General features: G+C 41.9%; 1 protein-coding gene across 1 annotated transcript in view; it reads right to left on the bottom strand.

The window, feature by feature from the left end:
• Nucleotides 1-13,836, bottom strand: part of LRRC49 (leucine rich repeat containing 49) — a 249,223-nt gene that overhangs the window by 187,966 nt on the left and 47,421 nt on the right. Inside the window, 1 exon segment of the mRNA XM_030188617.1 lies at nt 4,446-4,512. Within this exon segment, the coding sequence (XP_030044477.1) occupies nt 4,446-4,512 (67 nt within the window).

The following is a 13,836-nucleotide window of genomic DNA, read 5'->3' as shown; positions in this document are numbered from 1 at the left end:
AGTGTGTCATGACCTCCAGGTGACTAACAGTGTCTTCTTTCCGGAAGGCAATAAGGCTAGCAAACTGTTGGCTCACCAACTGAAGGGGAGACAGTTACAATCCTATATAACATCTATTAGATTAGAGGATGGCACTCTAACCCAGAACCCTGTAGCCATTAGAAATTCCTTTGTGAAGTTTTATCAGACCCTCTACTCCCCTGAGGTACAGCCTTCTAGTAGGAATATTGAGAATTTTTTTGTTAGAGGCATAACTACCTAGGGTTGAAGCTTTGCAACAAGACCCTATTGGATGGGGACATTCAAGTAGAGGAAGTACAAAAAGCTATAGCCTCTTTGAAGTCGGGTAAATCCCTAGGTTTAGATAGTCTTTTATCCAAGTTTTATAAAAAATCTTCAGGAATTGTGGCCCCAGTTCTGGCGCAGGTTTTTAATTCAGTGGTGCAGGGGGAGTCATTGCCACTGTCAATGTTAGAAGCAGGTATTATAGTGCTGTCAAAGCCTGGCAAAGATCCTACACAGTGCAGCTCGTATAGACCAATCTCATTATTGAATCTGGACGTTAAATTATCGGCAAAAGCGTTGGCCATGAGAATGAATGAAGTCATGACCTCTATTGCGGAGGAGGATCAATCTGGGTTTATCCTGGGGAGAACAATGGGTGATAATATAAGGTGCACATTAAATCTAATTTGGCATGCTAAAACTTGTAGGGTATCCCTGGTTCTACTTGCTATAGATGATGAGAAGGCGATCGACAGGGTCAAATGGGCCTTCCTCTAAGCGGTTTTACAACATATGGGGTTTGGTCCCAATTTTAGAAACTGGATTGCAGCTTCATATAGTGCACCTAGAGTCCGAATTAGGGTTAATGGGGGATATTTGTCTTCTTCCCCATTAGAACAGGGGACCCGTCAAGGCTGCCCACTGTCGCCGCTTCTGTTCGCCCTTGTGGCTGATCCATTGGCTTCTGCTATTAGGCGTCATTAGCTATTCATGAGGTCCAGGTGGAGAATGATGAATTTAAGAGATCTCTATTCACTGATTATATTTTGCTTACACTTAGTGATCCTTGGGTCTTCTTCTTGGCTCTCCTGAAACTTTTGATGACCTATGTTTAAAATGAATGCCTCTAAATCAAAGCTTCTAAATATTTCCTTGCCTCCAGAGATAGTGCGAGGCATTAAAGCTGCTTTTCCCTTTGGGTGGGCTCAGGATTCTCTCCAATATTTAGATGTCAAAATACCGACAGATATAAGAAAGTTGTATAAACTAAATTATGGGAAAGTGATGCCAGGGTCATTGAGTGCTCTAGACAGACATGTATTTTTGTGTATGGTGTACAGCGCTGCGTATCCTTGTAGCACTATAGAAATGATAAATAGTAGTAGTAGGTTGCATCATACTTGGATGGGAAGAATAGCCATCTGCAAGATGGTGGTTCTTCCTAATTTTTTGTACCTCTGTCAGACACTTCCTATCAACACCCCAGCTTCCTAACTTAGGCTACTGCATAGCCTAAGTTAGGTATCCCCCAAACGTATCTTGCTTCAGAGAAGGGCTGGAGGGGCTTTGAGGGTACCGGAACTTAAAAAGTATTCTTATGCAGCACAACTTAAACCAGTGATGGAGTGGTATAAGACCCATCCCAAGGTGTAGTTACAGTTCAGAGAACCTACCTCCCTCATAAAAGATGGGCACATTTGCTGTTATCCCCCAGGTGTGAAAAACAGACTTCAGGTATCAAACCCCTATCTAGCACACATGCAATCAGTTATAGTTCGAACACAGAAGCAGTTGGTGGGGGAGAAAGTGCTTTCCATGATGGCTTCTCTTTGCTCTCCACTTCTTTTTTTCCTCTAGCTGAGATCACTCAAGTATAGTCAAGTGGGAGTCTTATGGGCCATTTCTTTTCTAACGGTCATATGAGCGCCTTTCACGATCTGAAGGCACTCTATGGTTTTTCCAATGCTGATTTTTATTTGTACTTGCAGAGGAGACATTTATTGTTTAATAAGGTTCTTCTTCTTTGGCAAGCCCTGTTACTCCCTTTGAGGAATTGTTACAAGCCAGTCCAACTCTCAACGGAAACATATCAAAATTATATGATATATTTATTTGTTGCATTTGTATCCCACATTTTCCCACCTATTTGCAAGCTCAATGTGGCTTACAATGTATCGTTATTGGTAGATACTAGATTAGAAGATAGCAACTAGTATTACATAGAGAACATGGATGACATAAGAGATTAACCAATTGAATTAAACAGGAATTTAAACAGCAGATATAGGAGAAAAAATATATTGTTGGTGGAACCATAGGCACTCTCTAAATATTAACAGCACTGGGAGCAGGATAGAGAGACACATTTGACAGCAGTTTATGCTTATGTTTGGGGTCCATGTACCAATGGATCCTTTGATTGTGCTCTTGCAAGTGGGCACCACTTTTTCTCAAGCTAAAGCTATTTTCCAATGTTTTGCAGTGCTACGGAAGGGGATTTCTAGGAACTGTAAGACAGCACACCTCCCTAATTGAAAGGACTTACAGGGTAAACTTTGGCATGTCTTTCATCTCAGTAGGAAGCAGCCTGTAAACAGGAGTGATTTAAGGACTTTTGAGAAGGTGTGGAAACCTCTTGTGGACTGGTTTTCTACAGATCATAGGACCATATAGCGTAATAATCCCGGTGTCAGATAACTATCCTTTCTTGATAAGAATTTATATTGCTCTGTCCCAGTGTCTGTGAGACCTTCTAGGTGGGGGAGAGAGGGGGAGTTTTGGGAGTGGTCTTTTTTTTTTTTTTAAACTTGAAGCATTATGGTTTGTGTTGTTTTCTATTCAATATTTGTTGGTTGATTTTGTTTCAGTAAAAATTAAAAAAAAAAAAACCCATTATCATCCTTCAGAGAGGTCACTGGCAGCAGTAGCAATTCTGATATGCAGCCTATGGCCAACCCCTCTGACCCAACTTCCTGTTTCCACCAGAGAAGAATACACCAGAAGGCTGGCCACAAACTGCATAGTGGAATCACTGCTGCTGACATGTTCCCTGTGAAGAAAGTTACATTTTAAGGTAGAGTGTGTATGTAGGGGGGGGGGGGTTGAGAGAGAGGAGGAGTGAAGAAGAGGGACATATGCCAGTCTGCAAGTAGGGGGAGGAGACTGGTGGGATAGAGACTGCAGGACCACAGGAGGAAGAAATCGAAGGAGGGGTAGCAATAGTGGACCCAAGGCTGAAGGGAAAAGAGGAAGAGTTGCTGGACAATGGGAGAGAAGAGAGAGGGAGAGATGCTGGATCAAGGGGGGCAGCAGAAAAAAGAAGAGATAGAAAGACTTTTGGCCATGGTGGGGGTAGGAGGGAAAAGAGATGGGACATGAAGATGCTAGGGTTGGAGGGGAAAAGGACAGGGAGATGTCGGTCTACAAGGGTGGGGAAGGGAGAGAGGGAGGGACGCTACAAAAGTGGAGGGAAGGGAAATGCTGGAACCATGCAAGAGAGGCCAAGGAGGATAGTGAGTACAGACAGTTAAGATATGGTAAGGGGGTGTAGTTGAAAGATGGAAATGAATGAGATGTGCAATGAGAGAGCTAGGGTGTATGAGAAGGAGATGTAAAGTTGATAGGTTGCTGCAAAGTTAAAAGAAGGAGAAGGGTGAGAGAGTGAGGGTGAAATTTTAATGAACAAAGGCAGAAAAAAAAAGAAAGAAAGATAGCTAAAAGGGAATGATCAATATTTCAGTGACAGGTGTTTACTGAAAGAATGGAACAAACAGGAGGAGACAAGACAAATGCAGCAGCCACTGGAAGGAAAATTAGCAGAAGATAAACAGGAAATCAGAAGACAGAAAGTGGGTCCAACATGAAAGAAAAAGAAAATGATCAGATAAAGGTAGAAAAAAATTTTTATTTTGAATTTACAATATTAACTGGAATACCTTAGCATTGGGAAATGTTCTTCACAGATGTTATGTACAAAAGGAAATGCTTTTTTAAATGTATTTATTTCTCCAGTTTTGAATTAACTGCTGACTTCATCTTCTTGGGGGTTCACAGTTCAATTTTTTTCTTCATATTTCTATTTCTAATTTGTGATCCCTTGGTTTTTGTTTTTTTTAATTTGTGAGGGTCTGTTTATGTTTTGCATGTGAAGAAATCATTTACATTTGTTTTCTGTGTGGTAGTAATGGTGTGTGAGGAGATAGGGGATAGGGCAGGGAGAAGAGGGGATAAGGGGGGGCCTACAGTACGTCCAATATTGGCCCTATGCTGCTTAAAGATGGCCTTGCATGTGAGTACTGGCATTTTCTTTTTTTTTCTAAAACCCAACACGTGTCCACTTTCTACATGCCAAATCTAAATACATTCACACAGTTGCACTGTCTTCCTAAAGTCGTGAAGATTGCAACTGGAAAGGCATTTTACTGTTTAGCACTAGGTACCTGATTGCCATGAAGATCCAAAATGTCAAGACTCTCCAAGTTCTCTAGATTTGAGATTTTCTTAATTCTGAAACACAAAGCAATTTGCCAACATTTAGCTTTCCTTTCTGCAATCAAGCCTGCCAAAGCAAGCAGTTTTGTGCATTATAAGCTCCAGAAAAAAAGTGTGGTCAGAATGCCTAAATAGCAACTCCTCCCTTCCAATCAATAAAGCTGCTGCAAAATTAGTATATTAATGACTAGGAAGTACCAAATGCCCCCAGCAATCCCCAGTTCTATCTCTAAAAAGCTTAAAAGACAGAACAAACAAATGCAAATGCTGGCCAAACTTCATGAACCACCAAAGGGCAATATATATATATTGAAGTCTGCCAATGTCTTGCTAAAAACACAAGCTGCAAAATGGAGGAGACATTTCTAAACACACAGGATTATAGGAAAGTTAAGACTAGGCAGATTTAAAGAAGCAAGTTCTACTTTTGGGTATCACAAAACCTAAATCTGCAGCACTTAAGAGGGTCCTAAGCATTGTAACTGTTGGCAATAGAAAACCCACCAACTACTGCTTGTTTAAAAGGACATGTAATATATGCAATCTCAATATAATTCACAGAGTGTTTTTGTTGCGAGTTCAGAGAATGCTGTTAAAACACAAAATAAATCACAAACATAAACCACTCATTAGAATTCTAGAAAGCAAAGGGATCTGCTGCAACACCTCCTACAAATCTGTCACACTTTTAGTCATAAAATTGCTCCTGTACTGGAAATACTCAAGGTATGACTGCCAAAGGTGTATTAAGAAAAAGACAGGCTAGCTACTTCAGTTTACAGCATATTTATTAAATAATAGGAGATATGAGCAGTAATTTCAATTACAATGGGTTACACTGAACCAAACTGGAACTAATGACCATTTCATAAAAATGAGCATCATAAAGATACTAGTAAAAGAGGCCCGTTTCAGAGCAAATGAAACGGGCGCTAGCAAGGTTTTCGTCGCCAACAGCCCCTCCCTCCCTCCCTGGCCAACCCCTTCGTTGTTCTGCCATTGCTCCGCTCCCAACGTCATGACGTTTGACGCAAGGGCGGGGCCCGGAGCGATGTCCCACCCCCCTCCGCCTCCCTGCCTCCCTCCCTGCCAACCCGTTCGTTGTTCTGCCATTGCTCCGTCCTCGAGGGCGGGGCCCGGAGCGATTTTGGTGGCTTCACCACCACGAACCTTCGAACCTTTTTGATGGAAGTCAGGGCTTGGCTTCACTGACGTCAGTGTCCTCAGAACGTTGAGGGTGAGTTTTATTATAGTAGATGATGCTCCGATGCATACAGCAACCACTTGTTCTTCTTCCACAGGGAAACAGTGATGGTTCAAGACGAGTAATCCCTACAACACTGGCCACCAAGGAATTTTCAAAAAGGAGACTCTCTGGGGACTTTCACTTTGAAAATCAACTTGTAAACTGAAGAGTACAAAGTGCCGGGGGGGGGGGGGGGGCTTGTAATCTCCCTGTTCACTAAAGATAAGCACATTGTAATTTTTCTCTAGTTCACTGCATATTTACACTGTGCACTGAGGTGTTCTAGGAAGTCATTTGGTTAAATGAAAAAAAAAATCTCAATTCCTGCATTGCACCAATGAAGAACTCCTTTAAAAAAATCATATTTAAATAAAAAGTTTTAATGCACTTTCAGATGTAATTAAAGGGAGATGGCCAGTGGTCGGCAACCTAACTTGACTACACTATCAAGATAGAAAGGATCGATATCCAGCAGGCAGAAAAGTTTATGACTGAGAGCTAGGAGATATCCATAGCATAGGATTTTTTTTTTTTTTTTTTTTTTGGGGGGGGGGGGGGGGGGCGTGCAGAGTAAAAGTGAGGAATGTTGGTTGCCTTCACAGTTCTACCTGCTTGAATGGCCCAACAGAGGAGATACTCTCAGCTACACTAGCACAGGCAGGGGAAACTAGACAGACTGGATGGGCCAACATTTGTATCTACTATGCTACTATGTAAACCATCCAAGGCAGAAACATGTCTTATATGTCATCTCAAAAACAGAAAAAGAAAGAAAGAAAAAAAAATATTCTGGTTTCATCTTACTAATGGTTTACTGAACTATGTAGGCCATATAATCTACACAGAACAGGAATACAGAAGTAGTACTCATTCAAAAGAAGATTAAAAATGCTATGGAGGAAGCAAAATAGAACTACCATGACTCTCTTATATACATTTATTTAGGATTTATTAATCGCCTTTATGAAGAGATTCACCCAAGCTGGTGTTTGACAGCTATAGCCTGATATAAACAACTTACATTGTATAAACAGTATAACAATAGTAAAATAACCAGTCAAAATAATGAGGTAAATATGGTGACAAGCAAATTCAATTCTAGTAATAGCAATAGCATGATACAATGTCAGAAATAAACACAGAAATACACACATTAAAACAGCACAGTAGAACATTCATATAACAAATATGATACACGTCAGCAGATTATAAATAAGCCAAAATATGCAGCATGGTAGAGCATTCATATTCACATAGAAATGATACTCACAAAGTCAGCATAATACAATGCAACAACTTAATACACAAACAAGATAGGTAAGAAATTGGGGTTGGAATAAAGAAGTGGGTGACTATTGAACTGTAGATATAATTTGTCTTCTGTTTAAAGTATTTGGAACTGGTCTCAGTTACAGGGTGTGTGGCAAGCTAGTCCAGATGTGAAGCGAGTGGACAATCACCACAGCCATTAAAGGTTTTGGGGGAAAACCAGGCTGTCACCTGCTTCCTAGAGAGTCTTGAGTTAGGCATAGGCCCTCTGGGAGTGAATTCCAGAATGTTGGGGCTACTTCTGAGGAGGCTCGCAGGCAGGTGTCATGATTTTCTTTGACGAGTATACAGTTAGGATGCTCCAGGGGAGGACCTCAAACGATGTGTAGAAGGCTAAATTATTCTTTAAGTACTCTGGTCTTTAAAATCACATAGTTTTAAATCTGGCCCTATAGGGTACTGATGGCCTGTGCAGTTTTTGCAGGAAGGGTGTGATGTGGAAACTGCTTGCAACTCTCTATCAGTTATACTACAGCATTTTAAATTAGATGGCGCTCGTGCAATTCTTTGTGGCATTTCAGTAGTCTAGCCATGATGTTACCATAGAACAGGGCACTGTGATCAGACTCATCTTCTCAATGTATGTTGTAAAGAAATTCCATAGTTGCTGCAAGTGACAGAAACACTTTTTTATTACAATGTTGAAATATATACATACCAAAAAGACTACAAGATAAGAAATAGAAATTATCATCAGAAACAATGGCAAAAAAACAAAAGACAATAGGCAATATAACTCACAAGCCCACATCATGAAAAGATACATATCAGTATGTTATTTTTAATATAGTTTATGTTCTGTTTTTATGATCTTTGCCCGATTTATTTATTGATTATGGGGTCCTTTTACCAAATGGCAGCAAAAAGGTGGCCCACGGTGGCGCTGGTGTGTGGGATTGCCGCTTGCCAAGGCCACCTTTTTACTGCTATGGGTAAAAAGTAATTTTCTTTAAAGAGACAGTAAATTGCCATGCGCTAATGAAACACATTGGCACATGGTCACTTGCTGGGGAAGCTCTTACCGCTTCCTACTTAAGAGGTGGTGAGGGCTCCAGCACTAACCCAGCAGTAACCGGGTAGCACCAATTACCGCCAGGCACACCCCCGGCACTAGAAAATTCCCCCCCCCCCCACCCACCCAAAAACAGCTAATGCCAAAGGTCGAACTACCACTGGGTTCCACAGCGAGCCCGGCAGTAGGGCCGATTTCCCATACGCAAACCCGGCGGTACCACCGGATAGTAAAAGGGCCCTTATGTTTGCTTTGTAATTTTGTTTTGATTTCTATGTCAACCTGATTATGTTTTACATAAGTACATAAGTAGTGCCATACTGGGAAAGACCAAAGGTCCATCTAGCCCAGCATCCTGTCACCGACAGTGGCCAATCCAGGTCAAGGGCACCTGGCACGCTCCCCAAACGTAAAAACATTCCAGACAAGTTATACCTAAAAATGCGGAATTTTTCCAAGTCCATTTAATAGCGGTCTATGGACTTGTCCTTTAGGAATCTATCTAACCCCTTTTTAAACTCCGTCAAGCTAACCGCCCGTACCACGTTCTCCGGCAACGAATTCCAGAGTCTAATTACACGTTGGGTGAAGAAAAATTTTCTCCGATTCGTTTTAAATTTACCACACTGTAGCTTCAACTCATGCCCTCTAGTCCTAGTATTTTTGGATAGCGTGAACAGTCGCTTCACATCCACCCGATCCATTCCACTCATTATTTTATACACTTCTATCATATCTCCCCTCAGCCGTCTCTTCTCCAAGCTGAAAAGCCCTAGCCTTCTCAGCCTCTCTTCATAGGAAAGTCGTCCCATCCCCACTATCATTTTTGTCGCCCTTCGCTGTACCTTTTCCAATTCTACTATATCTTTTTTGAGATACGGAGACCAGTACTGGACACAATACTCCAGGTGCGGTCGCACCATGGAGCGATACAACGGCATTATAACATCCGCACACCTGGACTCCATACCCTTCCTAATAACACCCAACATTCTATTCGCTTTCCTAGCCGCAGCAGCACACTGAGCAGAAGGTTTCAGCGTATCATCGACGACGACACCCAGATCCCTTTCTTGATCCGTAACTCCTAACGCGGAACCTTGCAAGACGTAGCTATAATTCGGGTTCCTCTTACCCACATGCATCACTTTGCACTTGTCAACATTGAACTTCATCTGCCACTTGCACGCCCATTCTCCCAGTCTCGCAAGGTCCTCCTGTAATTGTTCACATTCCTCCTGCGACTTGACGACCCTGAATAATTTTGTGTCATCGGCGAATTTAATTACCTCACTAGTTATTCCCATCTCTAGGTCATTTATAAATACATTAAAAAGCAACGGACCCAGCACAGACCCCTGCGGGACCCCACTAACTACCCTCCTCCACTGAGAATACTGGCCACGCAATCCTACTCTCTGCTTCCTATCTTTCAACCAGTTCTTAATCCATAATAATACCCTACCTCCGATTCCATGACTCTGCAATTTCTTCAGGAGTCTTTCGTGCGGCACTTTGTCAAACGCCTTCTGAAAATCCAGATATACAATATCAACCGGCTCCCCATTGTCCACATGTTTGCTTACCCCCTCAAAAAAATGCATTAGATTGGTGAGGCAAGACTTCCCTTCACTAAATCCGTGCTGACTTTGTCTCATCAGTCCATGTTTTTGTATATGCTCTGCAATTTTATTCTTAATAATAGCCTCCACCATCTTGCCCGGCACCGACGTCAGACTCACCGGTCTATAATTTCCCGGATCTCCTCTGGAACCCTTCTTAAAAATCGGAGTAACATTGGCTACCCTCCAGTCTTCCGGTACCAGGGGGCCACAAAACCCCCCCACTAACCCTTTCCCAAGAACTTCAGTTTCAACCTCACACTATCCCCATCAAAGCAAAAAAACAAAAAGTATATTATTTCTTCTTGTCCAAAAGAAATTTCTCGAGGTATGCAGGATCCAGGAAAGCATCTGCTACCCTGAAACTACAACAAACATTTAAAGAAGAATCTTACAAAAAAAAAAAAAAAAGTGGCCCCTAAAAGGAAAAACTCAGACTTAAGAAAAAATTTCCTTCAAGGCTGAGTAACAGGTGAAAGAAAATACTAATACCATCTGATCACAAAATAAAACATTTTTCCTCTTAAAATATATATTTCTAAACCAAAAGCTTGCCTTTCTTAGAAAAGAATGAGATCTGAAGAGTAGAATTAGTTGTAATAATATCCTGCGAATCCTCTAGGAACGCTATCAAACTGAAGCTTCCTGTGACTTTCAACCAGTCCATCTCCACAGATAAGCCAAGGACATAGACACATGTGACAACAGAAATATCCACGAAGGATTTTTTCAAAATGAACTGCTGCTAAAAGTAAATCTGTCATTGGGATAAAGCACTTTTTAAAGAGTTTGATCCTGCAAATTCAGGCTGTGATAAGTCTAGCAATATTCCATGATTCTTAACCTGGAATTTTACTTCCCAAAAGGGATTTTGAAATCAAGTACCAGTCCTTTTGTGTTAGGAGCCCATACAATCTGTTTAACTTGTGCTCAGGCAGAGGTGGTTGTATTTTGCCTATTTCCAATTTACTGTTGGACAGGCAGTCATCACTCAAAGCTGTGGGTAGATCTCTTTCATCAGGTATGAGTTGCTCTATTGAAGCTGCTCAGCTGGACACTTGAAGTAGATATTAAACAAAATAGGTGGATATATGGTTCCCCATTGAACACTGCAGTTCAGTGCTCAAGGTGGTGAAATGCTACTGCTGAACAGAACCAACTATTGTCTAAAAGACTGGATTGGAACTATGCAGATACAGCCTAATGCTAAGTGTGCAGTATAAAATTGTCAACCTGCTACGACACCGTAATCATCTTCATCCACACAGGGGTATAGCAAGGTCTCTAGGAAACTCTTAGCAATCAGATTTCTCATGTCTCACATTCCTTTCCAAACTCTGGTATGGCCCTTCTGTTTTAGGTTGTCCATTATAGAAAATTTTATTAGAAAATGATCTGTCCATGATAGGGATATTCCCCTGGATTCTATACAGCATACCTAGAGATCCATGCTGAAATCCAAGTGTATTCTATAACAGCACAAATAACTTAATTGGCTTAACAAGCTAATCAGCGTTGATAACAGCTCTTAACAAGCAATAAGTACTAACTGGCACTAAAAAGAATTTACACGCACAACTTACTAAACACATTCTGTAATGCAGTGTGCCTAACTTCTAACGCGAACAGGCAAAAAGGGGTGTGGTTATGGGCAGGGAAATGGGCATTTCGTGGGTGTTCTGAAATTTACGCATGTAGTTATAGAATATGGCCCTGTGCACCTAAACCTACGCACTGAGATTTATGCCACGTTTTCATTGACATAAATGGATGCGTGTAGTTTTAGGCGCTAAGATGCCAACTAAGCATATTATATATACCGTGCCTAACTCTAGGCGCCGCTTATAGAATATGCTTAGTCTGCACTGATTTCTGCGCCAATTCTTTTTTTTTAGGTGCCATATATAGAATGTCCCCCATTATCTTGATGCCACCACCCTTCTGTTCAAAGAGACCTACCCTTTTCAAGAACACCAAGTCTAGCATATGCACTCGTCATTTGTTGGAGACGTGACCATCTGCATGAATCCTAGTGTTAAAAACAATCCCAGTGTCCACAGGTATAAAAATTACAACTAATACAATGAACCGGGGTCCCAAAACTAATCAACAGCGCTTGACAAACAATGTGGTCATTTTTGATATATAAAGAGAAGGCCTCAGAAACACAACTCATCCATGCAGCAATCCGTGCAAACCGCTCAAGTGGGTGTACAAGTTTTCATTCATCCATCGGGCTCTTATCTACATGTGACTAAACTTGTGTATTCTAAATAGTTCTCTCCAAACACTATTCATAATATAGCACACTATAAATAAACATGTGCAGCAAGATTTGTCAAATGGTCCTCATATAACAATCATTACAGTATGATATATAGAAAAATTTATTGCACTTATGTTGCTGTTGCCAGGATAGGTAACCAGTACCCGGCAGCAATAACCACCAGCGTCACTGACAGCTCCAAAGTTCAACACTCCAAACTACTCTGAAAAGCTCAGAACAGCTCTCCTGTGCTCCTCTTATTATGTCAAAAATGACCACAATGTTTGTCAAGCGCTACTGATAGTTTTGGGTTTCCCTGGTTCTTTGTATTAGTTGAATCCTAGTGTTGTCATTGTATCTAGTGGTGGTATCTGGAGTTTCAATATGTAGGTTAAAGTTTCTCATGATTCACTAACCTAGTGAAGCTCAGGATTATCTATATAAGCAGGATCCAGGAGTTCTTGCACAGATGAAATGTTGTTAGGTGCTTGGTAGACCATGAGCATCTAGACTAGTTGGCATTCTGACTCATACAGTTGGAGGGATGATGACTGTGCAATCTGATCCTCTCTCAGATCAGACTGCTACTCCTCTGTCCCACTTCCCTAGTCTTGGTTGAGGGTGGATGGTGAATTCTGTTGGACATACAGTGGTGGAAATAAGTATTTGATCCCTTGCTGATTTTGTAAGTTTGCCCACTGACAAAGACATGAGCAGCCCATAATTGAAGGGTAGGTTATTGGTAACAGTGAGAGATAGCACATCACAAATTAAATCCGGAAAATCACATTGTGGAAAGTATATGAATTTATTTGCATTCTGCAGAGGGAAATAAGTATTTGATCCCCCACCAACCAGTAAGAGATCTGGCCCCTACAGACCAGGTAGATGCTCCAAATCAACTCGTTACCTGCATGACAGACAGCTGTCGGCAATGGTCACCTGTATGAAAGACACCTGTCCACAGACTCAGTGAATCAGTCAGACTCTAACCTCTACAAAATGGCCAAGAGCAAGGAGCTGTCTAAGGATGTCAGGGACAAGATCATACACCTGCACAAGGCTGGAATGGGCTACAAAACCATCAGTAAGACGCTGGGTGAGAAGGAGACAACTGTTGGTGCCATAGTAAGAAAATGGAAGAAGTACAAAATGACTGTCAATCGACAAAGATCTGGGGCTCCACGCAAAATCTCACCTCGTGGGGTATCCTTGATCATGAGGAAGGTTAGAAATCAGCCTACAACTACAAGGGGGGAACTTGTCAATGATCTCAAGGCAGCTGGGACCACTGTCACCACGAAAACCATTGGTAACACATTACGACATAACGGATTGCAATCCTGCAGTGCCCGCAAGGTCCCCCTGCTCCGGAAGGCACATGTGACGGCCCGTCTGAAGTTTGCCAGTGAACACCTGGATGATGCCGAGAGTGATTGGGAGAAGGTGCTGTGGTCAGATGAGACAAAAATTGAGCTCTTTGGCATGAACTCAACTCGCCGTGTTTGGAGGAAGAGAAATGCTGCCTATGACCCAAAGAACACCGTCCCCACTGTCAAGCATGGAGGTGGAAATGTTATGTTTTGGGGGTGTTTCTCTGCTAAGGGCACAGGACTACTTCACCGCATCAATGGGAGAATGGATGGGGCCATGTACCGTACAATTCTGAGTGACAACCTCCTTCCCTCCGCCAGGGCCTTAAAAATGGGTCGTGGCTGGGTCTTCCAGCACGACAATGACCCAAAACATACAGCCAAGGCAACAAAGGAGTGGCTCAGGAAGAAGCACATTAGGGTCATGGAGTGGCCTAGCCAGTCACCAGACCTTAATCCCATTGAAAACTTATGGAGGGAGCTGAAGCTGC

This window comes from Microcaecilia unicolor, chromosome 1, assembly GCF_901765095.1.
Source record: "Microcaecilia unicolor chromosome 1, aMicUni1.1, whole genome shotgun sequence".
NCBI lineage: Eukaryota > Metazoa > Chordata > Amphibia > Gymnophiona > Siphonopidae > Microcaecilia > Microcaecilia unicolor.
The sequence above is the reverse complement of the archived record's forward strand: the minus strand, read 5'-3'. Positions and strand labels throughout refer to the sequence as shown.